Consider the following 23,425-nt stretch of genomic DNA (forward strand, 5'->3'; position numbering starts at 1 on the left):
CATACACATACAATGCTACCCTGCTGATAATATTGATGTGTTTTTACTTCATTAGACTCTCAAATGCAGGACGTTTACCTGTGATAGATTAGTAATACGATGTGGTATTTTTTACAAATGCATATAGATGCTCTTGTCTTTTCAATGCACAGTATTTTCAAAGCCAACTCCAACAAGCCATCTTATAGGTGAGGACGTTAAGTCCTCCTCCATCCCATGGAGGTCCGGTGAAGAGAGGACCCTCAGACCTCCCCAAGAATGCGAAGAACCCACTTGTATGTTCCTGGGAGTCCTTGAAGAACCCAAAACCACCATCATGAGCCCCTAAATCCCTGCCAATCCACCCACAGCTGCAGCACATCTGTGAGGATCAGGATCCAACACCAACCAGTTTGTTAAATAGTCTCTTTTTTTGGAATAACTTCACATTGAAAAGGGAGATTAGGTTCAGACAACAACACCAACAGTTACAGCTACAGAATTGAAATCATGGGAAATTTATATTTTGGTTCTGGATCCCCAGTACATCCTCTCACTACCCTCTAACGCCCCCCCACCCTACCCTAAGGAGCCCTACTTTTAGAGCCCTGAGGTGGTGAAACCTAAGGTTTTGTGGCCTGTGCTGCGTCTCGCCTCGACCCCGCTGTCACTCTGAGCAGCTCACAGCTCACAGGGCTCAGGGTTTATTTCTGGACTGTCATGGCGTCCGTTCCTTCCATTTTGTAGGAAAGTAGGGGGTGTGGGGGGGGGGGGGGGGGGTTGGTCGAGTCGGGCTCTCTCAACATGAACCTGACGCTCTGACACTCCGGGCTGGGACTCGCAGGCAGCAGCCGGGCCGGCCGCCCCCCGAGCAGCACTCACACAGGTAAACCCGCCGCTATTACACCTTTTTATCTACAGGTAGAGCGCAGGGAAGCAGCATTAGCAGCGTCGGTGAGGGTGGGGGAAGAAAAGGGTGGGGGGGGGGCAGCTGCCGTCGAATGCAGAACCCCCTCCCCCCCTCCCTCCTGCCAACGCCCCCCTCCTTCCCCTCGACCTCTGCAGCCAGAGATCTGGCTCTTTTCTTTCTGAGCTAACTGTTAGCTTTGCGCTCTCTCTCTCCTCCCTGTGACTTTACAACACTCTGTTATCAGGAATGAGGCGTGACTGACACGCTGCTTCTTTATCTTTGAGTTGTAATCGTCCTGCTGTGTGATCATGAAGAATAAAGTTTGATATTGTACGTTGAAACCTGAATGTTCTCTCTCTCTGCTCTGTCAAGGGGAACCCGCCTGCAGCGCTTTGAACATCGGCAACACTACTTTACCCGGTAGGTTTCCTTCTCTTTGCACCTAAATACAGTTTGCTGTGTGTGTCGACGCCTCGTTACTCGTCTTCTTTCCGTGGGATTCATTCACTTAAGGAGGCCATTGTGCAGCCGCTTGGTTTTTTCTTACACCGGCTATTATTACCCTTTCCTCTTTTGAACCTGCATCCTGAAGGCGCTCCGCATACCAAACCCACCAGAGCCTTAAATGGAGGCGTGTGCTCTCATGTGTCAGATGGCAACAGTTTCGGGATGGGGGGGGGGAGATTTCACTGAGGTGACACACATAATAAACTGAGGATATTAAGCAGTTGTTTTTGTGCAGACTGCATGGTCAGTTATGATCACAAACGTATCAGGACATGGAGGAAGAGGGGGTTGGAAATATAAATGTTCCACCATATTTATATTTCTCGGTGTCTCCATCCTCATCCTCTCGTGTGATTGGGTATTTTCAATGTTTCTGGCGTCCTATCCGGTGTCTCCCGGGCTGTGATGTCATGAGGTCACATGCTCTGCATTCACTTTCCCCCCCCTCAGCAGATATATATACACACTTCTAAATGAGTGGATTCATGTTGGGACCCTGATGAAGACGAACGCTTATGAACCCCTAAAAACTCACAGAGACGCCGACAAAGTGCATTTAACAATATTTAATACAGATGTACAACATGTTACCTCTTTAAGAACAACTATCACGGCACATATTAGGTTTCGGGGGAGGCGAGGGATGGAACAGGAGACAGATTTACTTTAATACATGTGCACACACCCCATGAAGCTTCATCTGCTGTATGAAGTCATTTCTGTGTGCCGGATCATATTTCTACTCAAAAAACGATAACAAATTTAGCTTTTAGACATTTATTTACCGTTTGGTAAACCAATCTCCATCACCCAACCAGTTCATCCACATGAGTTAAGTCATGTTTTCACAAGAGATAGGAAGAATTTCAAAAATCGAGATTGCATTTTTCAGCTTTAGAGTCATATTTTATTTTTACGCCTCATTATATAGAGATCAGAGATTGTTCTGATGTAAAACACATGGGTATGTAAATCATATGCAAGTGACTTTAAAAGAGTCGAGACCTCGGTCCCTGAAGGGTTTTTAAGTGATTAAAGTGTTTGTGGTCTACTGAGAGCTCAGCTCGTTATGCAGCCTGACAGCAGCGGGAAGGAAGGAACTAAAATTAGGCCGAGTGCAAAGCTTCACAGGATGAGCTGCGAGGCGGAAACATCACCCGGGAGGAGTTCAGCTCCAGTCTCCTGGTTCACCGGCTCACTTTTCAACTTGTTTGACTCGAGGGTTCATCGTCTGTGGAGCCGGATGTCATCAGAAAATTACAATAAGATATTTCTTGTGTAAATGAAGATAGAGGTAGAGATAGATAGATAGAGCCATTTATTCTCCAAAGTGACATTATGGAAGATTTCAGATGTAAAAAGGCATCCTGTTGTGTTTGAATGAATAAACAAACAAAACGAAGGGCAAAGATACATTAGAAAATTATGTTTAATTTATGTAAGAAAGGGGATTAAAAAACACACACAATCAGAAATCTCAGTACATTGATATTAAAAGTGAGAAACGTCTGCAGAGACAAGCGGATAAAAAAAACATGCACAGGAAATGTTTGATTGTTTATATCAGATCATAAATGTTGAAATGTAACAGAGATCAAATCAATGTTCAATGAGTCAGTTTCATACTTTCAGTCTTTTCATTGTCATCAGTATTTACTTTGTAACACACAAAATATGTCTCTCCTAAAATGTTCAGATTGTTCTTTAGCCAAAAGTTGAAGTGCAGAACAGACAATATAATAATAATAATAACAACAACAACATAACTAAACTGTGATCCATCGACTACATTCACCACCATACAAGGATCAGCTGGAGGTTAAGGTTCAGACTACAGAGACATTAAAGCTCAGTCAGATATATACACCATAATGAACACTGAATATCAGAAAATACAAAGAGGAAATTTAACCAGGATAGGTCACCATAATAATATTTGATGATCAGACATTTTGCGCTTGTTGTTGTTTTGTAGTCGTCCAACCGAGAGTCAGAAAAAAGGATTTATTGGATATGAATGGAATATTGAGTCTTGTGACGGAGCTGAAGAGACGACGCCTCCTCAATAATCATCATTATCTGCAAAAGACAGAAAGAAAATAGTTAAATATGTAGATGTTACTTTCCTTCATTTTGATATAAAGTAGATCTGCCTTTTGAGAGAGTCCAGTTGTATTTCCGTATGGGAAGTTTTGGTTAGAGATAGATGTTTGATTTGATAGCAGGACTTAAAAATTGACTGCCACTGCTGAAGATTCAGTTATAGGTGCTCGCGAAACCAAATTTGTCTTGAAAAAACCTCTGAAGATAAAACAGCAACTATAAAAAAAAAGCTATAAACCTGGTTTAGTTTTGCTCCAGAAAAGAAGTTCACAAAGACGTTTTCAAACTTCAAACTTCTGTTAACGTGACATGCAAATAATATGCATTTTAAATAATATGCATATACATCAGCACAGGTCCAGAGATCTCAGAGAACTCGACCTGAACGTGTTACATTCCTTCTACGAATGCTTCGGTCGTGACCGGCTATGAAACATCCTTTTCAGACATCTGACAGTTGTTGTTTCTCTCCTCGAGGTGCTGAAGTGCTCATGGCGGTCGCGTACGGTGCCGTCGCCCAGCCGGGCCTGCTCTCCCAGCACTACCCGCCGCCCCTGCTGCCGAAGCCCGGAAAGGACAATGTCCGGCTTCAGAAGCTCCTCAAGAGAACCGCCAAGAAGAAGGCCTCCGCTCAGGCGTCGCAGCCCGCCGCGCTCTTCCGCTGCAGCCTTTCCCCCGTGAACGAAGCGAGCGCCGACCTGGAGCACAGCGACCACTCCACCCCGCCCAAGACTCCGGAGACGCCGTTTGGCCTTTACGGCGTCCAGCCGGCGCCGCCCCGGTTCACCGTCAGGCCGCTGTATCAGCACGTGGCGTCCCCGTACCCACAGCGGGCGAGGTTCTCTCCTCAGACGGTGGCGATCCCGTCGTACTCGTACTCGCAGCACGTTACCATTGTTTCCTCGTCCTCTGAATCGACCCACCTTCCTGTAAATGTACCGGTTGCGGGGCCAGTCGCAGAGTTGGTGGTGCCCAAAATATCTCTGCCTGAAGCGACAGCAACAGCCGCTGAAGTAAAAAAGCCAGCGTTTAGCACGTTGGCTAAAACTCATGCTGGAGAAACCCCAAAGACAAAAAGTCTGGGTGTGACTTCTTATTCGGCAACAGGGGGTCAAGCCACGATTCGTCCACTCATCGTGTTGACTCCTCACGGCAAATCTAAAAGTCCACGTCCGACGTTCAGAGCAATAGAACATTCAAGATCGCCCAAACCTATGTTTGATGTTCCTCAGATTAGGATGTACACAGCGAGCACATCGTTCTACGAGTTGTCCAGGACCACGCCGGTGTACGACACGGCCGGATTAACCGCGATTGGCGGCACGGTACCTCAAGGTAAAACACCGGCAGAGACGAAACTAGATTTGACTTCGGCACCCGAGGTCAAAAGAGGTACGACACCGACGGCTCAGCTTCCTTTAATGGGCGTGGATCCGCACAGGAAAACACCAACTTCAGGGATCAATGCAGTCATAACCCCAACAGCTGATATCAAAAGAGCAACCCCAACAGTTGATATCCAGAGAGCAACCCCAACAGTTGATATCCAGAGAGCAACCCCAACAGTTGATATCCAGAGAGCAACCCCAACAGTTGAAATCCAGAGTGCAACCTCAACAGTTGATATCAAAAGAGCAACCCCAACAGGTGATATCAAAAGAGCAACTCCATCAGCTGAAATCAGAGTTAAAACACCAACTTTTGAGTTTCAAACGTCGAGAGCTTCAGCAGGACGGCCTAGAACCCCAGCATACCACTTGTCTCGAGCAACAACTCCTGTCTTTGAAGTCTCAAAACCCAACCCTCTCTTGTTCGCGGTGTCGCCAATCACAGTAGAACCAGGGAGGTCAAGAACGCCCAAAACGGTTTCTGCCGCGGGCGGTTCCCAGAGTGTCAAGACTGTTGAACCTAAGCCCACTGAAACAATACCAAATGGGCACATTCATTCGGAAATTCCTCATGCTGTTATAACAATTCAACAAAGCATCACAAAGTCCAAATCAGAGCCCGATCTGACAAGAGGAACCGCTCCAGCTGGCTCTCAAGGACCTAAAACGCCAACCTCTGAGCTGAAAACGCCGGTAGTGACTTCTTACAACAATGCGAGGCCCAAGACTCCAACATACGAAGCATCCCGACTTATGACCACGTCACCTGGCTTTAAAAGACCAAAGACGCCAACATATGGGACGTCACCTGTTGGAGCGTCCCATGTAGCCTTTCAGAGACCTAAAACCCCAACCCAAGTGGCTCAAAAGTCAAAGTCTGGCTACCGTGGACTGACACCGGCTGAATATGCTGCTCACGGCGGAATAAGAACTTACTCTCCGGCATTTGGGATCTCCGGTTCCAAGGAGGAGGTTCAAGCCACAAAAGAGGAATCGGCAGAATGCAAGACAACGAGCCAAGAACCATCTGTGAAGACGTCAGCGGTGTCTGAACCCAAAGATACCCCCAAAGATGTAGATAAACCCCGTGTGGAGGATAAAAAGGATGCCGTCACCCCTTTAATGCCTACTATCATTGTTTCACAAGCTTCGGACACCTCAGGAACAACGTCAACACAAGACACGAGTACGCCATCTTGTCGGGTTGCAGCAAAGCAAGAAAAAACGCTGATTGGAGAATCACCAAAGGCTACGCCTCCGGCAGCGGCACAGGGGAAACAGGTTCAAGAAGTCGCCAAACCAAAGACGAAACCTCCGGAAGCCAAACATCCTCCGACCAAAAGTGATGACCAGGATCCTCTAAAGGCGGTGAGAAAACTTTTGGGCAAAGACAAAGTCACGAAATCTGTAACCGAGACAAAAACTGCCGAGTGTTCAGAGCAAAGCGCCGCAGCGCCCGCTCTTCCTGTCACAACGTCTGCAGTTGAGTCAACAGGAAGTCAAGACAAGGATAAGAAAGCAGAGTCAACTCTGGCAGTTAAATCTGCTACGGAGAAAAAGGATGGCGGTGGATCCCTCCCGGCCGAGCAACTTCTCAAGGTCATGCAAAAGCCAAAGGGCGTGAAATCCAAAGTGAGCGGTTGGTCCCGACTCAAGAAGCACATGGTTGTGGAGCAGGAGGAGCCCAAGTTTCCAGAGTTAGGCTCCCAGAAGGAGGCCCCAGGGCCGGTGCAGAGCGAGGGAAGAGACGAGAAGGCCGATGACGGGAAGGCCGGCGACGAGAAGGCCGGTGACGAGAAGGCCGGCGGAGGGTCCGACGCTCCTCTCGATGACAACCAACCCAAAGATGCTCCCGTGGCAGCGAAGATGTGGAACGCCGTCCTCTTCCAAATGTTTTCCACCAAAGAGAACATCATGCACCAGATCGAGATGAACAGAAGCGAGGAGGCGAAAGACAAGTCGCAAAAGGACGAGCCGCAAAAGGACGAGTCGAAGGAGATCCCTTCCTTTGCCCACCGGCTGCCCCTCTTGCTCTTCAGTCCAAAGTTTGACGCTAAGAGGCTGAAAGAGGCGGCGTCGAGGCCGGTAACCAAGATCTCCACTGTGTTTGAAATGGGTCTGATCGGGCGCAAAGGTAAAGAGGAGGAGCCAAAAGACTTTAACAGAACAGCGAGGGGGTTCACCACTACTTAAGATAATATATATTTAAAAATTATATATATAAAATATGTATATATTTAATATGTATTTAATATTTATATATTAAAATATATATATTATACATAAATATATATAAATTATATATAAATAATAATATATATATATATATTATATATATAACACATACAAATTATATATATATATATATATATATATAATATATTCATATATATAATATATATATATACATATACATATACATATATATATATATATATATACATATATATATATATATATATATATATATATATATATATATATATATATATATATATATATATATTATACCAAGACGAAATTGTAAAGGGAGAACAAGTTGTTTTATGTTCAATGTACAGTTGCGTAAATCTCCGTCTCCGTGGTCACGAATGGCGTTTGGTAGAAGAAGGCTTTGAACTTTATACTTGACAAACGCTTTGTGTTGCATTTGTGCGGCTGGTTGTGTGGACGTTACATGTTGGTGTGTGTGGATCAGCTGGAAGAGAAGAGAAGGAGAGCGACGGCCACGTTGTCTTAAAGTCTTTCAGACGTTTCAGATTAAAGCGTTCATGTTTTCTGTACTTCAGAGCTTCTTGTTTCTTTCATCACATGTCCACAATAAAATACAGATTAACGGATTGAACATATGTGGTTCTTGTAAAGAAGGTACAAGAAAAACATGTCTGTATCTTTATTGGTGATAGAGGAACATTTTATCTCTTTCAAGATCATTTTAATAGTTGTGTTCATAACGGTGCTCCTCGCCTCACGGCCAACAACCTCGTACGAAGAGAAGAAACAGATGTTTATGAAATAATCTGTTTAGACTGTAGATGGTTTTTGTTTTGTAATTGAACATTCTGAAAGTCACAATGAAAGAACAGATTGACAGTGTCCCGTTCCAACAACGTGCAAATAAAGAAGAAAAACAATGCAGCAGTTACAGTCAGACACAAAAAAAGAGTTTGATTGTCTTCACTACAGATGAATGTATAACGTATCCTCTCACACGTAATCTCACTCATGTTAGAAATTACACTTAGCTTTTTAATAATGATCAATAAATTGAGATTTCTGTCATTTTCAATGTCGATATCCATAAAAAACAGCACATTGCATGAGATAAGATAAACCTTTAGTATAATAAATAAATAGTAAAGAAGATTACAGGAGCAATAGTAAATATACAGACGGAATAAACAAGTATATAAAGTACTTAAGTGTGTTATTTATTGCACCAGGTGAATGTAATTAAAGTGTTGACGTGTTTGTGGTCGACTGAGAGCTCAGCTTGTTATGCAGCCTGACAGCAGCGGGAAGGAAGGAAAAATGTGCCGCTAACAAAAAGAAAGATTTCACTGTGACTGGAAGACGTGAAGCGGACGTAAGTTTTAAAGAGAAGGAGGACGGAGAGCGGGACGGAGCTCAGAGGGTCAGGACCTCAGGGGTCAAAGGTCAAGAGCGTTATTTTAGATGACGGTACATTTACAGGTATTTACAGTTTATTCTTGTAGTTTCATTTTTCATGTTTTTGTTGTCCTTGTTTCTAACGAGTTCTGAAGTGTGTGGCGGAGTTTATTTACGAACAAATAAAAAAAGAAAAGCGGAGTTTTTTCGTCTTGATTTCATCTGTTTCTGATGTTTTTAACACTAAAGTCACATTTTGATTTATTCACACGCAGCTGAGCTTTTAATTTCAAATATCCAGATGAGCAGAACAGAGAGGACAAAAAGATGAATTATGACTTTGGATCCGTGAGTGTATATTCATATATATATATATACACAGTATATAAATATATATCTATATATTCATAAATCTTACCAGAATCAGCGGTCTCTCCTCTGTTCTCTCCGTTCTTGGAGATCTTTTCATATTTTCCGTGACCAGTGACCACAAATTTGTACATTTTTCCATCTGATGATCCCTGAAGGGAGAAAATATACAATATACATGTTTATGTTTATGTATTATCTTGTAACATTGTCCATCCATTTATTGATCTATCCATCTAGATAAATTGATGTGTGTGTGTGTGTGTGTGTGTGTGTGTGTGTGTGTGTGTGTGTGTGTGTGTGTGTGTGTACCTTAACCCCCTGGCCCCGGCCCCCTCTCTGGTCTCTTAGCCCCTCCCACATGTTCTTCTTCTGCATCACGTCTCCAGGTCTCACCTCCTGACACATCAATATACAATAATTACATATTAACAGGAAAAAAAATACAATATTACCAGAAATAGAAAGTTCTTGTTGTTTTTTTTAACAAAATTGTGTGTCTATTTACATGATTTCCCCCATTTTATGAATTTAAATAAAAGAATACATGCGTGGGGATGTTTGCAGACATAAAAGTAACTTTTACTTTTTTATTTTCGGTTTCTCAATATTTTTTCCCCATAAATGTAAAATAAGTAAACTTAAGCTTTGTTCCTGCTGGAGGTTCATCACTCTGCACTTTACTTCACACATTAACGAGGAAAGAAAGACTTTTGTTTTTAAACTGTTGTATCTCGTTTCTCCACAAGAGGGAAACCTCACATAACTGACTTTTAAGCTGCACCTGAACACATCACTTCACAGCCAATCAGTGGTGTTGAATCAGAGACCATCAAACATATGGAAACATACTTTAAATGTTAAAGTATCTGCAGCAGAAGTACTCATTGTGGTGTATTTCTATGTTGTGACTCACAGTCGGTCTGCAGGGCGCCTGCTTGCTGCCGTCAGACGGACCCTTCACCCATTGGTTGATCCGGTTGGCCACGCCCACTTTCAGCCCCTCGGCGTCCTGGTTCAGAAAAGAGTTTGTTTGAAAAGTACGGAAGCCCAAAGGTGCCAATAAAAAGTAAGTATCTCCTAATATCTCGTCAAGATAAAGACACATTCTTCATTTTGATGCTTTCCAAATAAAGTTGATTCGTTTTTTCTCCTAAATATCAACACATGGGGGCGGGGCTTAGCATTAGGGGCGTGGCTTACCTTGCAGCTGGGTCCCTTGGTGGGACTCTGGCTCCAGGCTTCACCTGCCTCAAACAGGTTTTTCTTGGAGGTGACGACTTCAGGTGAGCCGGGCAGGTCGGTCAGCGATGCCTTCACAGCCCGGACCTCCTGGGAGTTCTGCACAACAACAACAACAACAAGAGTAAACAACCGTGTGTCACTGTAGCGTAAAGTTGTAATGTGAAAACCTTCTCGATTTCATGTTTTGGGCTAATTGTGCCCCGAGAATACAAACGGTAATTACACTATCAGATATGAATTAATAATACAAAGTAATAAAACAAGACAAAAAAATTAAAAATAATAATAAATCATTAAAAAATACATTATATTGTGATTTAAATTAATTTTTGGGTCAAATTATGCACTTTCAAACAAGACAATGAAAACTGAACATCCAAACATCATGTGCACACAAATTAAAATAAAAATGTATTTCAGTTTGATGAAATGGTTTAATTTGAATATGGAGACTCTTGGACTTCCGCACTTTAAAAGTGTCACATGTGAGTAAAGTAAGAATAAGATATGAAGAACTTCTCAACACTAGTCCACGGTGAGAAATATTCTACATTTTCCTTCTCAAAACGTGTAATTTGTGTCAAACCTGAGTTCTTTTTTAACAAGCTCTCCTTCAATAAAAGTGTCTTGGCATTAAAAACGTCAAAAATAAAAAAAAAGAGCTGGAAGTTTCTGCTGCATCTGCTGCCGGCGGCCGAAGGTCAAAGAGTGTGTGTGTGTGTGTGTGTGTGTGTGTGTGTGTGTGTGTGTGTGTGTGTGTGTGTGTGTGTGTGTGTGTGTGCTGACCTCCACAGCGTGAGCGTACTGTTCCAGCTTGTCGTCGATCTTCGGCAGCAGGACGAGAGGCTGCGTCTTCTTGAAGCTGTTACTGATTCAGACAGACAACAGGAAACACCAACAGTTAATAACTGACTCAGGGTCAGATCTGTGACTCTGTTATGACATCACCAACAGTGGAAACAGACTCAGGGTCAGATCTGTGACTGAGGATAAAAATCAATTAAAAACTTTATAAGAATGTTTAACATTTTTTTGGCTCAATGTTAAAATGGTTTAAATATTTAAAACAAAATGATAAAAAAAATTAAACATTATTCCCCCCCCAAAAAAAGTCTAAAAAGAAATTTTGATTTTTACATAAACAATCAAATAAAATAAAATATTAAAATAAATTATTAAAATTAATTAAAATTAATTAAACAAATTATAATAATTATGAAGAAGAAAAAAAATAAAAATATTTAAACAAATAAAAAAAATAAAAAACAAAAGTTCAGCAGAGCCATGAATAAGAAAGGAGGAGTACTGATGAAGATATCCACCTCTTCTTCAGCGAGCGGTTCAGCGACTCCGTCCTCTCTGAGATCTGAAAACAAGAAGAAGAAGATGAAGAAGAAGAGCGTCAGGCTGAGCGTCAGGCTGAGCGTCAGGCTGAGCGTCAGGCTGAGCGTCAGGCTGAGAAACTAAAGTCTGAAACTAAACAGCAGCAGCTGCCGCACACATGCAGCGTCATGCGCCTGAACATTTCAATCAAACATCACAGATTCATAGATTTACTAAATATAAAAATACAGAAAACCTGAAGAGGAAAGTTGTGTTTACTTTAAATCTTGAATGTGCAACATGACAACAATAATAACTTTCAGTGTGAAGACACATCGTTGTGCACAATGTGGGAGGTCCCTGTCCACGAATCAAACACACACAAGATCAGTGAGTTCACAACATGCTTTTCACACACACACACACACACACACACACACACACACACACACACACACACACACACACACATACACATGCAACTTACGAGCTGAGCCTGAACCCATCATCTGTGAAGATAACACAGTTGTGTTGTTTACAACAGAGACATCATTCTGCTCACGTCAACGAGTCTGTGAGATGTGATGTCATCAAATACATGATGTCACTTCCTGTTCCTCTTTCTACGAGCTTCTGGAGCTTAAAGCGAGCACTCATTCATCGATCTGAAGAAGAAGTTTATGCATGAAAGTGATTTCTACCTTGTGAGTGGGAGTTTTGGGACTGAAGGAACTGAAGACCTCGTCTCCGTCCACGCTGGACGGACTCCGGCTCTTCATCCTCTCTGCTGCCTCCATCCTCCTCCTCTCGATGTCCTCCTTCATGCGCCTCCTCTCCTCCTGCGAGTCACAGCACAAACATGTTAAACTCCAAAGTTCTACATGAGCTGAGTCTCATTATCTGCAGAAGAAACTCCTGTAAACATAAAACATGATGAATCAGTTTGACTGCTAGCGAGATGATAGATCTTCATATGTTTGTTGACATGCAAACAGTGTGCCATTTTTAAACGTTGTGGCGTTACTTTGTTTGAGCTACGTTGTGGCGCTACGTTGTGGCGCTACGTTGTGGCGCTACGTTGTGGCGCTACGTTGTGGCGCTACGTTGTGGCGCTACGTTAAATAAAAGAGTTTATCTTTAAAAAGACACTCATAATCTAGATTAGCAACCTAATACATTCATATACAAAGACAATATGAGTGCAGAGGATGCTTTTATCCTTTTAACTTTCACCCCAAATAATCTGAGCCATAGTAGTCGAGCGTTTATGGGAAATGTAGTTTGTTAAAAGTTCCATCTAAACATGCGATATTGAAGCCTTGGCTGCGGCGCGCTCACCTCCTCTTTGGCCAGCCGGTGCTGCTCCTCCTCCTCCCTCCGGCGCTCCTCTCCCGCCCGGGCTTGGCGCCTCTCCTCCCTCTTCCTCTTCAGCTGCTCCAGCTCCTGCTCGGCCTCGCTCTGCCGGTGCCTCGGCTGCTCCGGCTCCGGCTCCGGGACGCTCTCCGGCTGCTCCGGCTGCTCCGGCTGCTGCGCGGCTCTGCTGCAAAGGCCAAAGAGCTTTTTAGACACCTTTTGAGCCCCATGCGCCCATATGGGGGCAGTTCTCAAAGATCACCGTCTTCAAGGGGTTCCCGTGGTCGCATGAACCCCACATGAGTTCTAATACTTCTTATTTTATAGCATTTTTTATGAATTTATTTGGGATTCTCAAAAAAAAATAAAATTTTTAAATGTATAAAAAGAAACTTTTATAACATATTTTCAGGTCCATACCAACGTCACAGATACTAATAAGCATAAAACAAAGCATAGGGGTGCCGCGAAGGATTTTCTGTAAAAAAAAGAGGAAAAAAATGCTTTTTTTTAATGCAAAACATTACCACAGTGGAGCATGCTGGGACTTTAAATTTGCATATGCCTTCCCCGTTGTGGTATGAAGTGTTTTGAGAAACGTGGGCGATACACGAAAGACACGGGAACAGGAACCGTGATTCTTCAGGTACTAATGTCGTGAAATCCGACGTTGTATTGAAACCTTACGGACGCCGCGGAAAGTTGACGTAGCTGACGGCGAGTCGTCCGAAATTGCTTAAAAAGTACTTAAACTTAACGGTTAATTTGTTATGTTTTACACCACATACGTCTTCTCAGAAGAGATGCTGCATTGAAGCAACGTAAATGACGTAAAACAACGATGTGGATGCGGAGATACTTAAGGAAACGTTAAAAGAAAAAGATACTCGTCAGATAATGGGCGGGGTCTTTGCTACGAGGTTTAAATTAAGCTAGCGGAAACAAAACGGCCAAAACTCTGTGGACACCCTGACACTCAGGAGACGTTCTGTCTTCCTGGATGCTCCGATGTTCTGTTGATATTCTGAAATAAATGGTAATCCATCGCCATGAAACCCACAACACACCTGGTGGACCTTTTTGTCTTGCTGGTCTTGTACGACGTCACTTCCTCTTTGGTCGCGTCTCCGTTGGCGTCGCTGTGTTTCGGCTCTTGGTGGAGAAACACCTTGGACGTGTAGGAGATCTTAACCTCTTTTCTTTTCTCCACCTGAAGAGTTCAACAGATGTTCGTTTCAAACATTTTGTGTACTTTACCGACCTATTCAAAAGATTTGAAGATCAATTCTTACCTCTGTATTCAGCCTTTGAATCTCCTCCTTCCTCTCCTTCATCGTCTCCTCCTTCATCCTCTCGTCCTCCTCTTCCTCCCTCCTGGCCCGTGCATCTCGGACCGCCTTCTCCTCGCGCTCCTTCCTCCTCTCCACCTCCACCCCGGCCTTGTCTTCTTTTAGACGCTCCTGTCTCTGGAGTCGGCCGGAGGACGAGACCGAGGCCTGGACGGGCTTCGCGGTCTTCGCGGGAACGGCCTTTTTTATCGCGTCCTCCTCTTCGTCCTCGTCCTCCTCGCCTCCCTGGCTGAGCTCCTGCAGGCGCTGCTGCCGCCGCCGCTCTCGGCGCTGAGTCCAGTCGCTGAAGCCCTCGTCCTCCTCCAGAGCCAGAGAGCTGCTCGGCTTCAGGTCGTACCTGAGGACGAGGAGCAGGTGGTCAAAGTCTCAAAGTTACAAAAACAAAGCTAAAGCTGCATTCTCTCTACTGACCACCAGGGGGCGACTCCTCTGGAACATTTACTCATCACGTATTTAAACCTGCAGCTCCTCAGTACCGATCTATGTTGACCTCAAAGGATGTGTGCAGCTCTGCAGGGAAACACACTGTAACACGCAGCACAACCCAAACCTACTTTATATGAGGTTTGACCTTTCATTTAAGTGTCGAACATTAGTCAAGTGTTGATGAAGTGAACTTATTATTGGACTCATTCTCAACAATTAGCACAACGTCTCCAGCTGCTTCCCCCGCTGGGTGAAAGTAATGAAAGTGTGTTTTGTGTTTCCAAGAGCTGGCAGAAAGGAATTCACTCAGCATTCCCCAGATGATTAAGACGCAGCCCCCCCCCCCCCCCACACACACACCACTCCCCACTGCATGATGGGAGCCTCCCGCTGCATGATGGGAGTCTCTCGGCAGCTAATCAGCCTTAACGAGCGGCGACGTCTCCGCGTCTGTGACACCTGGACGAATTCCTGAGCCGCGGTGACGGAGAGGAGACCGAGACATCCGTCAGGAAACGTCTCTCGCTTTTTTTTATAGAGACATTGTATACCATGCAACTTCTTCTATACAACCAGAGGAGTCGCCCCCTGGTGGTCAGGAGAGAGAATGCAGCTTTAACACATGAAGCATAGACTTCTTCTGGTTCAAACTCTAGATATAACTTGACCTCTGACCTCTTTGGATTCATAAGATCAAGCCGCAAAAGGGGATTTCAACCCAGCGTTACATCTCGGCCGCGTCCCATACGGGAAAGCTTTCAATTACAGGCTGCGGCCGAGGCATCGCGGCCCGAAACCAACCGATCCCTGTGATGTGATGATGGAGGAGAAAACTGTCATTAAACTTAAAGTCGGCTGCAAGCTTTGACACGGCGGGAGTCGCTCCGCAGTAAACATTCCTCTGCGGTGGAGTCATGAGAAAGCAGCTGCGCGTTCGTCTTCACGTCGACGGGGGGTGGGCTGAGGTTGTTTGTAAGCTCCTCTCTCGGTGGAAACATCGTTTTTCTTTTCAGGGGAAACCTGTGCGGACCGAGCGAGCGAGCTGGCAGTCGTCACCCGAAAGAACAACAGTCGCACCGTTAGCAGCTGGAACAGGAAGTCGCTGGACGTGAGGCGAGCGAGTGAATGATGTCGAGCGCTTAATGACTTCCTGAGTTCACACGATTACGTTTAACGTTGGAATGTTTTACGGCGACGGAGAGAAAACAAGAGATTCTCCCGGTCCGACCTCGATAAGCACTTTGTCTTCAGAAGAGATGTATTAATAAAGTTTATTGTTATTCATTATTTGTAGACTGTGTAAACAGTTTGTCTGCATCAACGACTGTATATATTAAAGATAAAGTTATATATGAGAATGCAGCTTTAACACATGAAGCATAGACTTCTATACGACCAGAGGAGTTGCCCCCTGGTGGTCAGGAGAGAGAATGCAGCTTTAACACATGAAGCATAGACTTCTATACAACCAGAGGAGTCGCCCCCTGGTGGTCAGGAGAGAGAATGCAGCTTTAACACATGAAGCATAGACTTCTATACAACCAGAGGAGTCGCCCCCTGGTGGTCAGGATAGAGAATGCAGCTTTAACACATGAAGCATAGACTTCTATACAACCAGAGGAGTCTTCTCTGCAGGTTTCCTGCTCTGTACGTACATGCCGTCCTCTGCCAGCGTCCCGTCCTCCGGTGACGACTCTCCGGGCATCGAGCCGCCGTCGGTCCATCGCGACGCCTCCCTGGCTCTGCGGCGATGTTCCCTCTCTACCTCCTCGGCGTCCTCCACGCTCCTCTGAGCCGTCAGCCTGCAGACGGAGGAGGAAGGGATTGCAGATTTGACATTTTATTGAAGAGAATGTTTGTTGGGACTTTCTGCTCCACTTCAATACATCGCTTACAGTATGAAATTAAACACTGAAGGATTTCATCCTTAAACACACAATCCCCCAAAATCCCATCAGTTAATTTCAGATTTTTTGTTTGAGCACTGAGTACTTTTCCATCGCGGCTTGTGGAAAACTATAAAAGCTTGAAACGAATCACACGCGACACACCAGAGAAGTGGAGCACAAAAGAAACATCTGCCAGATGTGTATCTGTTCATTACAAACACTGTGGATGTGTAGAACAGGATGACTCACGCGTCAGGCAATGAAGCTTCTGCGGTAATAAACTCATAAACTTGAGTTGTGTGTTAAAACCCCTTGGAGCTCTGGACCTCTCTCCCTGTGTTTGAGTCGTCGTAGAAACCCCAAATTTATTCCAATATGTGTGTTTATTGTATGAATTGTTCAGCAAAGCCTCGGGGAAAAAATGTATATCTGCGAAAAAATCACTTTCAATAGATATTTCAATCATAACTATGAACATCCAGCATGAGGATGAGACCGATTCACCAAATATGTCTCCTGGAGCGGTCACAGAGTTGTTCAACCTGTATGGTTCAGGGTCTTAACAACAGCCCACATACTAAAAACACACCTTTATGGAAAGATTAAGACCTGAAGAATCAGAATCTGGAACAACAGTCACAATAAAACAAAGCATTGGCATGTTAGGAAGGAGTTTTAGTCAGCCGTTCAGTTAAAAAAACAAACATATTTTATTACACATCATTGGCCGATTGGGGTGCTTGGTGCAGAAAATGAGGATTTCTTGTTCCGTCGTGACTTTAGTTTGAAACATTTGTTAAGACAAAGTAACAAATGAAAATAGTTTCCAACACAATGGTTTTGCAGAGGAAGTGAAAATACAAACAAACGCTGATGTCTGAACTTCATTATGAGACTTTTATCTGGAGGAGTGAAACTCCACATTGTGCGTTGTGCTTTTTATAAATATGTTGTCGCTCAGAACGAAAGAAATGTTTTCAAAATAAACTTCCGTCTTTACAGAATCGACGTTTGGTTTAAAAAAAAACACATGTAATATGTTAGAAAAATAGTTACTCTTTGTTTTTTGTGCATTTACTGACAACATTCAAGCAACAATTGTCTATTTCTACTCATTAGATGCGTCCAGTCTTTTCAAAATAAACTTCAGACTTCAGAGGAAACAACTTTTAAAGTTTCAGGCCACTAAACTACTTAGTTCGGTTGAGAAAAAGCTTTTAGTTTTGGTTAAAATAACGGCAAAAGTGATGTTTACTGTTCATGTGGATCCTGTTCAGGACTAACGGCTCAATGAGATCCATCTGGAGGCTCAAGTGTCTAGTTACCAACAGATCACTAATGGCTCCGTCTGTTCCTCACTTTCACATGGTGACCTCTGACCTCTGACATCTGGCACCTTTCTCATCGCCAGAATATGCTATGCTAGGCTAGCAGTCCACCCTGCTTCCAGTGTTTCTACTTCAAACCAAGTCTACCAACCGGTACAAATAAAGCAACCTACCTGCCTAAGCCAGACTCGCAATCCCCCTCTTTGTGCTAAGCTACGCTAAGAGTCAGGCCTTGATTCCAGTCTTTGTGCTAAGCTAGGCTAGCTCTTTAAGAACATCCTGAGCGGTGTCCCAAAAGGCCGCCCTGTGTCTTTCAGTAACAAACAGTCTTCCAGTGATTTGGAGACGCGGCTGGTTGCCAGCAGATTTTTCAATAATTCAGTTTTGTGGCCGACATCAGAAACCCGACACACAATGCAGATAAAAGAGCTGCAGCACCTGCCAACACACCAACACACACACACACACCAACACACACACTGCGGGCCTCCGTCTGCCTGCACTTGTTCGGGCTTTATAGTACGGCAATGTCTGAAGGAGCGAGACTGAAAGAGAGGTTGGCTGTCGGGCGGAGAAAAGGTTAAAAGTATTAGCTGCTCTTTTGTGAGCGCGCATGCTGTCAGCGTTGTGATGACTCGGCTGAATGACACAATAATAACACGGCTCGCTTTCAGCCGGCGGACAGACGAGGACGGTGGGAAGACGCTTGTGAGGTGAAGTCACCGTCGTGTCCGGGCACGTCGGTGACTTCACCGCGCTGAAGCACTCTCACGACAAAGACGCGACGAATGAGTCCAACTGCTGCTCGCCGCTCATGAACACGCCTTCCAGCTGCTGCCGCTTCACCGTCAATGTAACAACGTAAACAGCGTAAACAATGTAAACAATGTAACAACGTGTACAATGTAACAATGTAAACAACGTAACAACGTAAACAACGTAACAACGTAAACAATGTAACAACGTAAACAACGTAACAATGTAAACAACGTGACATGTAACAAAGTAACAATGTAAACAATGTAACAACGTAAACAATGTAACAATGTAAACAACGTAACAATGTAAACAACGTAACAATGTAAACAGTATAACAACGTGTACAACGTAACAATGTAAACAACGTGACATATAACAAAGTAACAATGTAAACAATGTAACAATGTAAACAACGTAACAACGTAACAATGTAAACAACGTAACAACATAAACAACGTAACAATGTAAACAACGTAACATGTAACAACTTAAACAACGTAACAATCTAAACAATGTAAGAACGTAACAATATAACAGCACTCTCGCGACAAAGAGACGACAAATAAGTCAAACTGCTGCTTCTGTTGCTTCACCATCAGTGTGTTACGTTGTTTGCGTTACCACATTGTTACAACGTAAACAACGTAACAATGTAACAACGTAACAACTTAAATATTGTAACAACACTCTCACGACAAAGAGACTGCTGCTTGTCGTTCATGAACACACCTCCCAGCTGCTGTTGCTTCACGTCCACCGACACACAACTCGTTGTTCAGCCTGCGGGTGTAGCGTTGGAAAAACAACTATTTGATTCATTGCCATCAACTTCACCTGCAGACATTCGTGTCTCAACTATTTGACTGATTGCCAATAAATATCAAACAGACATCGTTGGTTCCCAGATGACTGGTTTAGTTTGTCCTCTGACTGATTCCTCCTCCGTCACCGGGAGAATGACGGGGTTTTGAGTTTAGGCAACAGCAAAACGTCTCGACAATTTGGTTCATACATCAATGTTTATTTTTGGCATGAATTGAAACAGTTTTTGGTCTCTTAGTGTTTTTCTTCTCATCAGGTACATTTTTAATTTGTAGGACTGAATACCTGAAGAACTGAAAACATTCCCAGCAGCCGCAGCTGTAGTTATTTAGTGCTAATCAATAATTCCGGGAAATACCCCTTATTTTTCAACACTGTGATTGGCCACTCTGTTCAAAGGGCGGGGCTTGGCGAAGGGGAAATTGTGCCAAATGTCACGATCTAGAAACACAGACTCAAAAACACACCTGCACCGTCGGTATATTTCTGTGAGACATTTTTAAAAAGCTGCATTTGTGCAGAATAGTAGAGTCTTTCCAGAAGAGATTCTCGTCAGTTTATTGCTCATCTCAAGTGAAGACAAGGTCTTCCCTCCTCTCCAAGCTTTTCACGTTCTTCACACATCATGTAGAGGTAAATCTTCATGGTGTCAAGGGATATAAGTAAGTATGTATACCTGCTACATTACAGCTAACCCTAACCGAGCTGTAATGACCAAAAGTCCATCAAACCCCCGGAGACTCCAGGCAGACTGAAGCAGTCTGTTATGGCTGCCGGTCTGAGTCCAGACCCCCATGCAGAGCCTAAAGGGGCAGCAGCTCTTTGCCTCATGTCATAGATGACAAGCAGCAAAAAGCAGAGAGCGAAGGTGAAGAGGAGGGAGCTGGGGAACAATCAGCTTCCTGCCGAGCGCAGAAATGTTACCAACCCACGAAAAGATTGTTAGCTCTTAGTGAGATATAAGACTTGTTGTTGAAGGTTATCTTCATTCTTTGTTACAGTTATTAAAATGTATTCAAAGTACCTTCAGTAGCTAGCGTAGCCAACGCTCTCTGCTAACGTTTAGCTAACGTTGAGCTAACGTTTAGCTAACGTTTTAGAATCGTTTTTCTGCTTCGACGTTCTCCGGGGGAACCAACACTCTCTGTTGACGTCAGGCTCTCACAGATAGGACTCCTGGAAACAGGAAGCACCACTCTGTTTACTTTTCCTCTGTCCTAGTGCAGACAACCAGCTGGGGGGAAGGGGTCGGGGGTGAGATGGGGTGAGTTCAGTGCCTCCCATCACTCATCAGCTAACTAGCCCTCCTCCCCAAAACCAGCCCAAAAACATTCCTCGGCCTCTTATCTCCCCGTATGGTAAACACCCGGCCATGTGTGGGGGAGTCGGGGTCGGAGGTCGCAGCAGTTATGCCTCCTGGATGACATCACCCACACAGAGCTGATTAAAAACAGCCTTGACCCGCCGCCACGAATGCCAGGATCTGACAACATGTGTCAGGTACCAGGATGGTGTATAGAAGACGATACTCACTGGAGATACAGCAGTACCAGGGGGAGGAAATACTCCTTCACTGCAGTTAAAGTACTAATACCGAGTTAAAGTACTAATACTTGACTTTAAAACGTCCCTTCAGTAAAGGTACATACGTTGTGTTAGCTAAACATAGTGAAAGTAAAATATTGATTGATCAGGAAAGTGTTTTATGACATCTGATGTTCCTGGTGACATGTATTTAATACTTCAGTATTTTATTAAATGTTCTTTTTACCCTTCAAACCTCTGGAAGTAACAGCAACAATGCTGTTTCTGTTTCAAGACAAGAGAACAGGTCATGTGACTCGGCCACGTCCTCAAAATATGTTCTCAACCAGAGGCAGGCGGTGCAAGACCAGAGAAGAAGAAAAGACAAGAAAAGAAGTCGTTAAGCAAAGAGACGAGTCAAAGAAAAGGATCTTGAACGCTGTTCTTGATCTGAAGCATAAAGTCTAATGAGATGTTCTTAATACAACTATATTTATTTAAATCTGAGTTTAATTTTTCTGTAATCAAACATAAATGAGCAACAGGATCAAACTAAACTTGAATCATAAATCTCGGCGTCTGACGCGGGCGATGATGGACGCTCCAGCGCGTCATGTTTGAGGAGTGATGTCAGCGCCCAGCCTCCAGACCGACGCCATCTGCTGGTTTATGAGTCACAGCGAGACGCCTCCTCCTCCAGCTGCTAAACTGTGACTCACCGATTACAACAGCTCAGAAACCCCGAAGTCTGAACTCTCTGCAGGGAGACGGACAGCTCCACCAACCAGACGCTCCTGAATCCATTTTCACAATCACAGAGAACCTCATCTGAAGAACAACGGACCCAGAAGTGAGAAATCCTCACTGATGAAACTGATCTGATGGAAACTCACCAGCAGCTGGAGAGGAACCCAGTTACGGTCTGAAGGTTTTAACAAGTGGAAATGTGGACTGGCTGCCAGTAATAGAGGAAAAGTCAGAGGGTTGTTGAAGCATGAGGGTTCATCCTCTGGGGAACATGAACGTGGGTTGAGATATTTCTCTTAAAACCAGAGAGATGGACCAACAGTTGACAAAGAGACAAATACTCCATTATTACATCAAATAATCTCCTTTAAGATTACTTTATCCTCATCCATACTCTGCCACCTTTATGTTCAAGAAAACCAAAGAGTTATGTTGAGGAAGAACAGATACGTCGTGATTCGTAGACAAGCCACGAAACAATTGAATTTGTTAGCTACGAAATCCAGAACGAGGAAGAACGATGACTGTGAAAAGCAACTGCAGCAGAGCGATGGGTTTCTTTGTGACCCGACATTCTTCATAACGCCATCAATGTGCAACACGAGACCAGCGTGTTCTTGTTGTTGGAGGACTTCTGTGACCAGTTGGTGGACGTCGACCAATCACAGCGCAGACTGCTCTCCATCCTCAGTAAAAACCCCCGTGACCCTCTTATCTCATCTCAGGAACCCGACACAGGATGGAGGAAACTAAAGCCTGACTCAGGTGACCTCTGACCTCTGACCCGGGTCCCGCCAGCGCTTCCCCTCCCAGCGGAGCTGCCCCACTCGCCTCCTTCATGCTAACCGCTAACCGCTAATTCATTTCGAGAAGCCGTCAAGATTACCAGCTCGAAATGGATTATTAATATTGCTCTGTTGTTGTGATTATTTCACGTGAGTGGAGGTAATCCCTCCACCACCACCACCACCAACACCACCACACCCCCAAAACCCTGCGTGACCCAAAACACTCCCAGTAATCCCACTGTTCCCATTAAGACCAACCACAAACAAACACATGAAAACGCTTTGCTTTTCATCCTGAAACCATGAAACGCGTCAGTGGGTTCTGCTCCAGAGTTCAGGAGAGAATCCATTTCTCCTCTCCGATGAATAATAATGACTAATAATAAATAATAAGAACGAATAATAGTGAATAATAATGTCTAACTGAAGAGTTTAATCATTAACTCTCTGTGTGAGCAGCAGAAAGCGGGTCGATCTCGTACCTCATCAGGTTCTGTAAACCCTGTTTGCTGGAGTTCCTCCTCAGGACAGCGTTGGACATGTTGGCTTCTTCTTCTCTTCTTCTTCTTCTTCTTCTTCTTCTTCTTCTTCTTCTTCTTCTTCTTCTTCTTCTTCTTCTTCTTCTTCTTTTTGTCGTCACGGAGCAGCTTTCTGTCCTGCAGCCGCACCGAAGCCCAGAGCTCACACTGATGACTGAGTGTGTGTGTTTCACTGTTAAGACTCTTCTGCTGCTTTCACAAACACACACACACACACACACACACACACACACACACACACACGCTTCTCCCCTGCAAGGCTGGTTGGGAATGTCAGCGGTGAGTTCCCTCCTCTTTTGGAGGCTGGGTTTTTAGTCATTACACCGACCCCCCTCCTCACACACACACACACACACACACACACACACACACACACACACACCCTCTGTCCTACATGTGGCTTTCATTGAGGAGCTCAGAGGCCCGACATCTCTCTCTGTTTCTCTCTCCGCTGCCCCTCTGTTCTGT

At 44.2% G+C, this 23,425-nt stretch overlaps 2 protein-coding genes across 2 annotated transcripts; one reads left to right on the forward strand and one right to left on the reverse strand.

Moving 5' to 3' along the window:
- Positions 1-783: 783 nt before the first annotated feature.
- Positions 784-7,156, forward strand: prr33 (proline rich 33). Its single transcript, XM_068603846.1, has 3 exons — positions 784-865; positions 1,262-1,309; positions 3,977-7,156. The coding sequence occupies exon 3, from the start codon at positions 3,991-3,993 to the stop codon at positions 7,078-7,080; it is 3,090 nt and encodes a 1,029-aa protein (XP_068459947.1). The 5' UTR covers positions 784-865; positions 1,262-1,309; positions 3,977-3,990; the 3' UTR covers positions 7,081-7,156.
- lsp1a (lymphocyte specific protein 1 a) lies at positions 2,849-22,959 on the reverse strand. The gene is made up of 13 exons (XM_068603891.1): positions 22,901-22,959; positions 16,217-16,363; positions 14,079-14,472; positions 13,854-13,996; positions 12,772-12,973; positions 12,135-12,272; positions 11,433-11,476; positions 10,897-10,978; positions 10,069-10,206; positions 9,782-9,877; positions 9,178-9,264; positions 8,915-9,017; positions 2,849-3,475 (listed from the first exon to the last, which is right to left on the reverse strand). Exons 1-13 carry the CDS (start codon positions 22,957-22,959, stop codon positions 3,459-3,461), a joined length of 1,650 nt encoding a protein of 549 aa, XP_068459992.1. The 3' UTR covers positions 2,849-3,458.
- Positions 22,960-23,425: the final 466 nt, after the last annotated feature.

This window comes from Clinocottus analis, unplaced genomic scaffold (genome assembly GCF_023055335.1).
Source record: "Clinocottus analis isolate CAN_PGR_092001 unplaced genomic scaffold, fCliAna1.0.p SCAF_6, whole genome shotgun sequence".
Taxonomy (NCBI): Eukaryota; Metazoa; Chordata; class Actinopteri; order Perciformes; family Cottidae; genus Clinocottus; species Clinocottus analis.

Coding starts and splice junctions, on each gene's coding strand:
- prr33 (XM_068603846.1), top strand. CDS start 3,991: ATGGCGGTCGCGTACGGTGCCGTCGCCCAGCCGGGCCTGCTCTCCCAG.
- lsp1a (XM_068603891.1), bottom strand. CDS start 22,959: ATGTCCAACGCTGTCCTGAGGAGGAACTCCAGCAAACAGGGTTTACAG. Junction 12,273..12,771: donor ACCGGCTGGCCAAAGAGGAG/GTGAGCGCGCCG, acceptor TGTGACTCGCAG/GAGGAGAGGAGGCGCATGAA. Junction 9,265..9,781: donor AGGCGCCCTGCAGACCGACT/GTGAGTCACAAC, acceptor TTGATGTGTCAG/GAGGTGAGACCTGGAGACGT.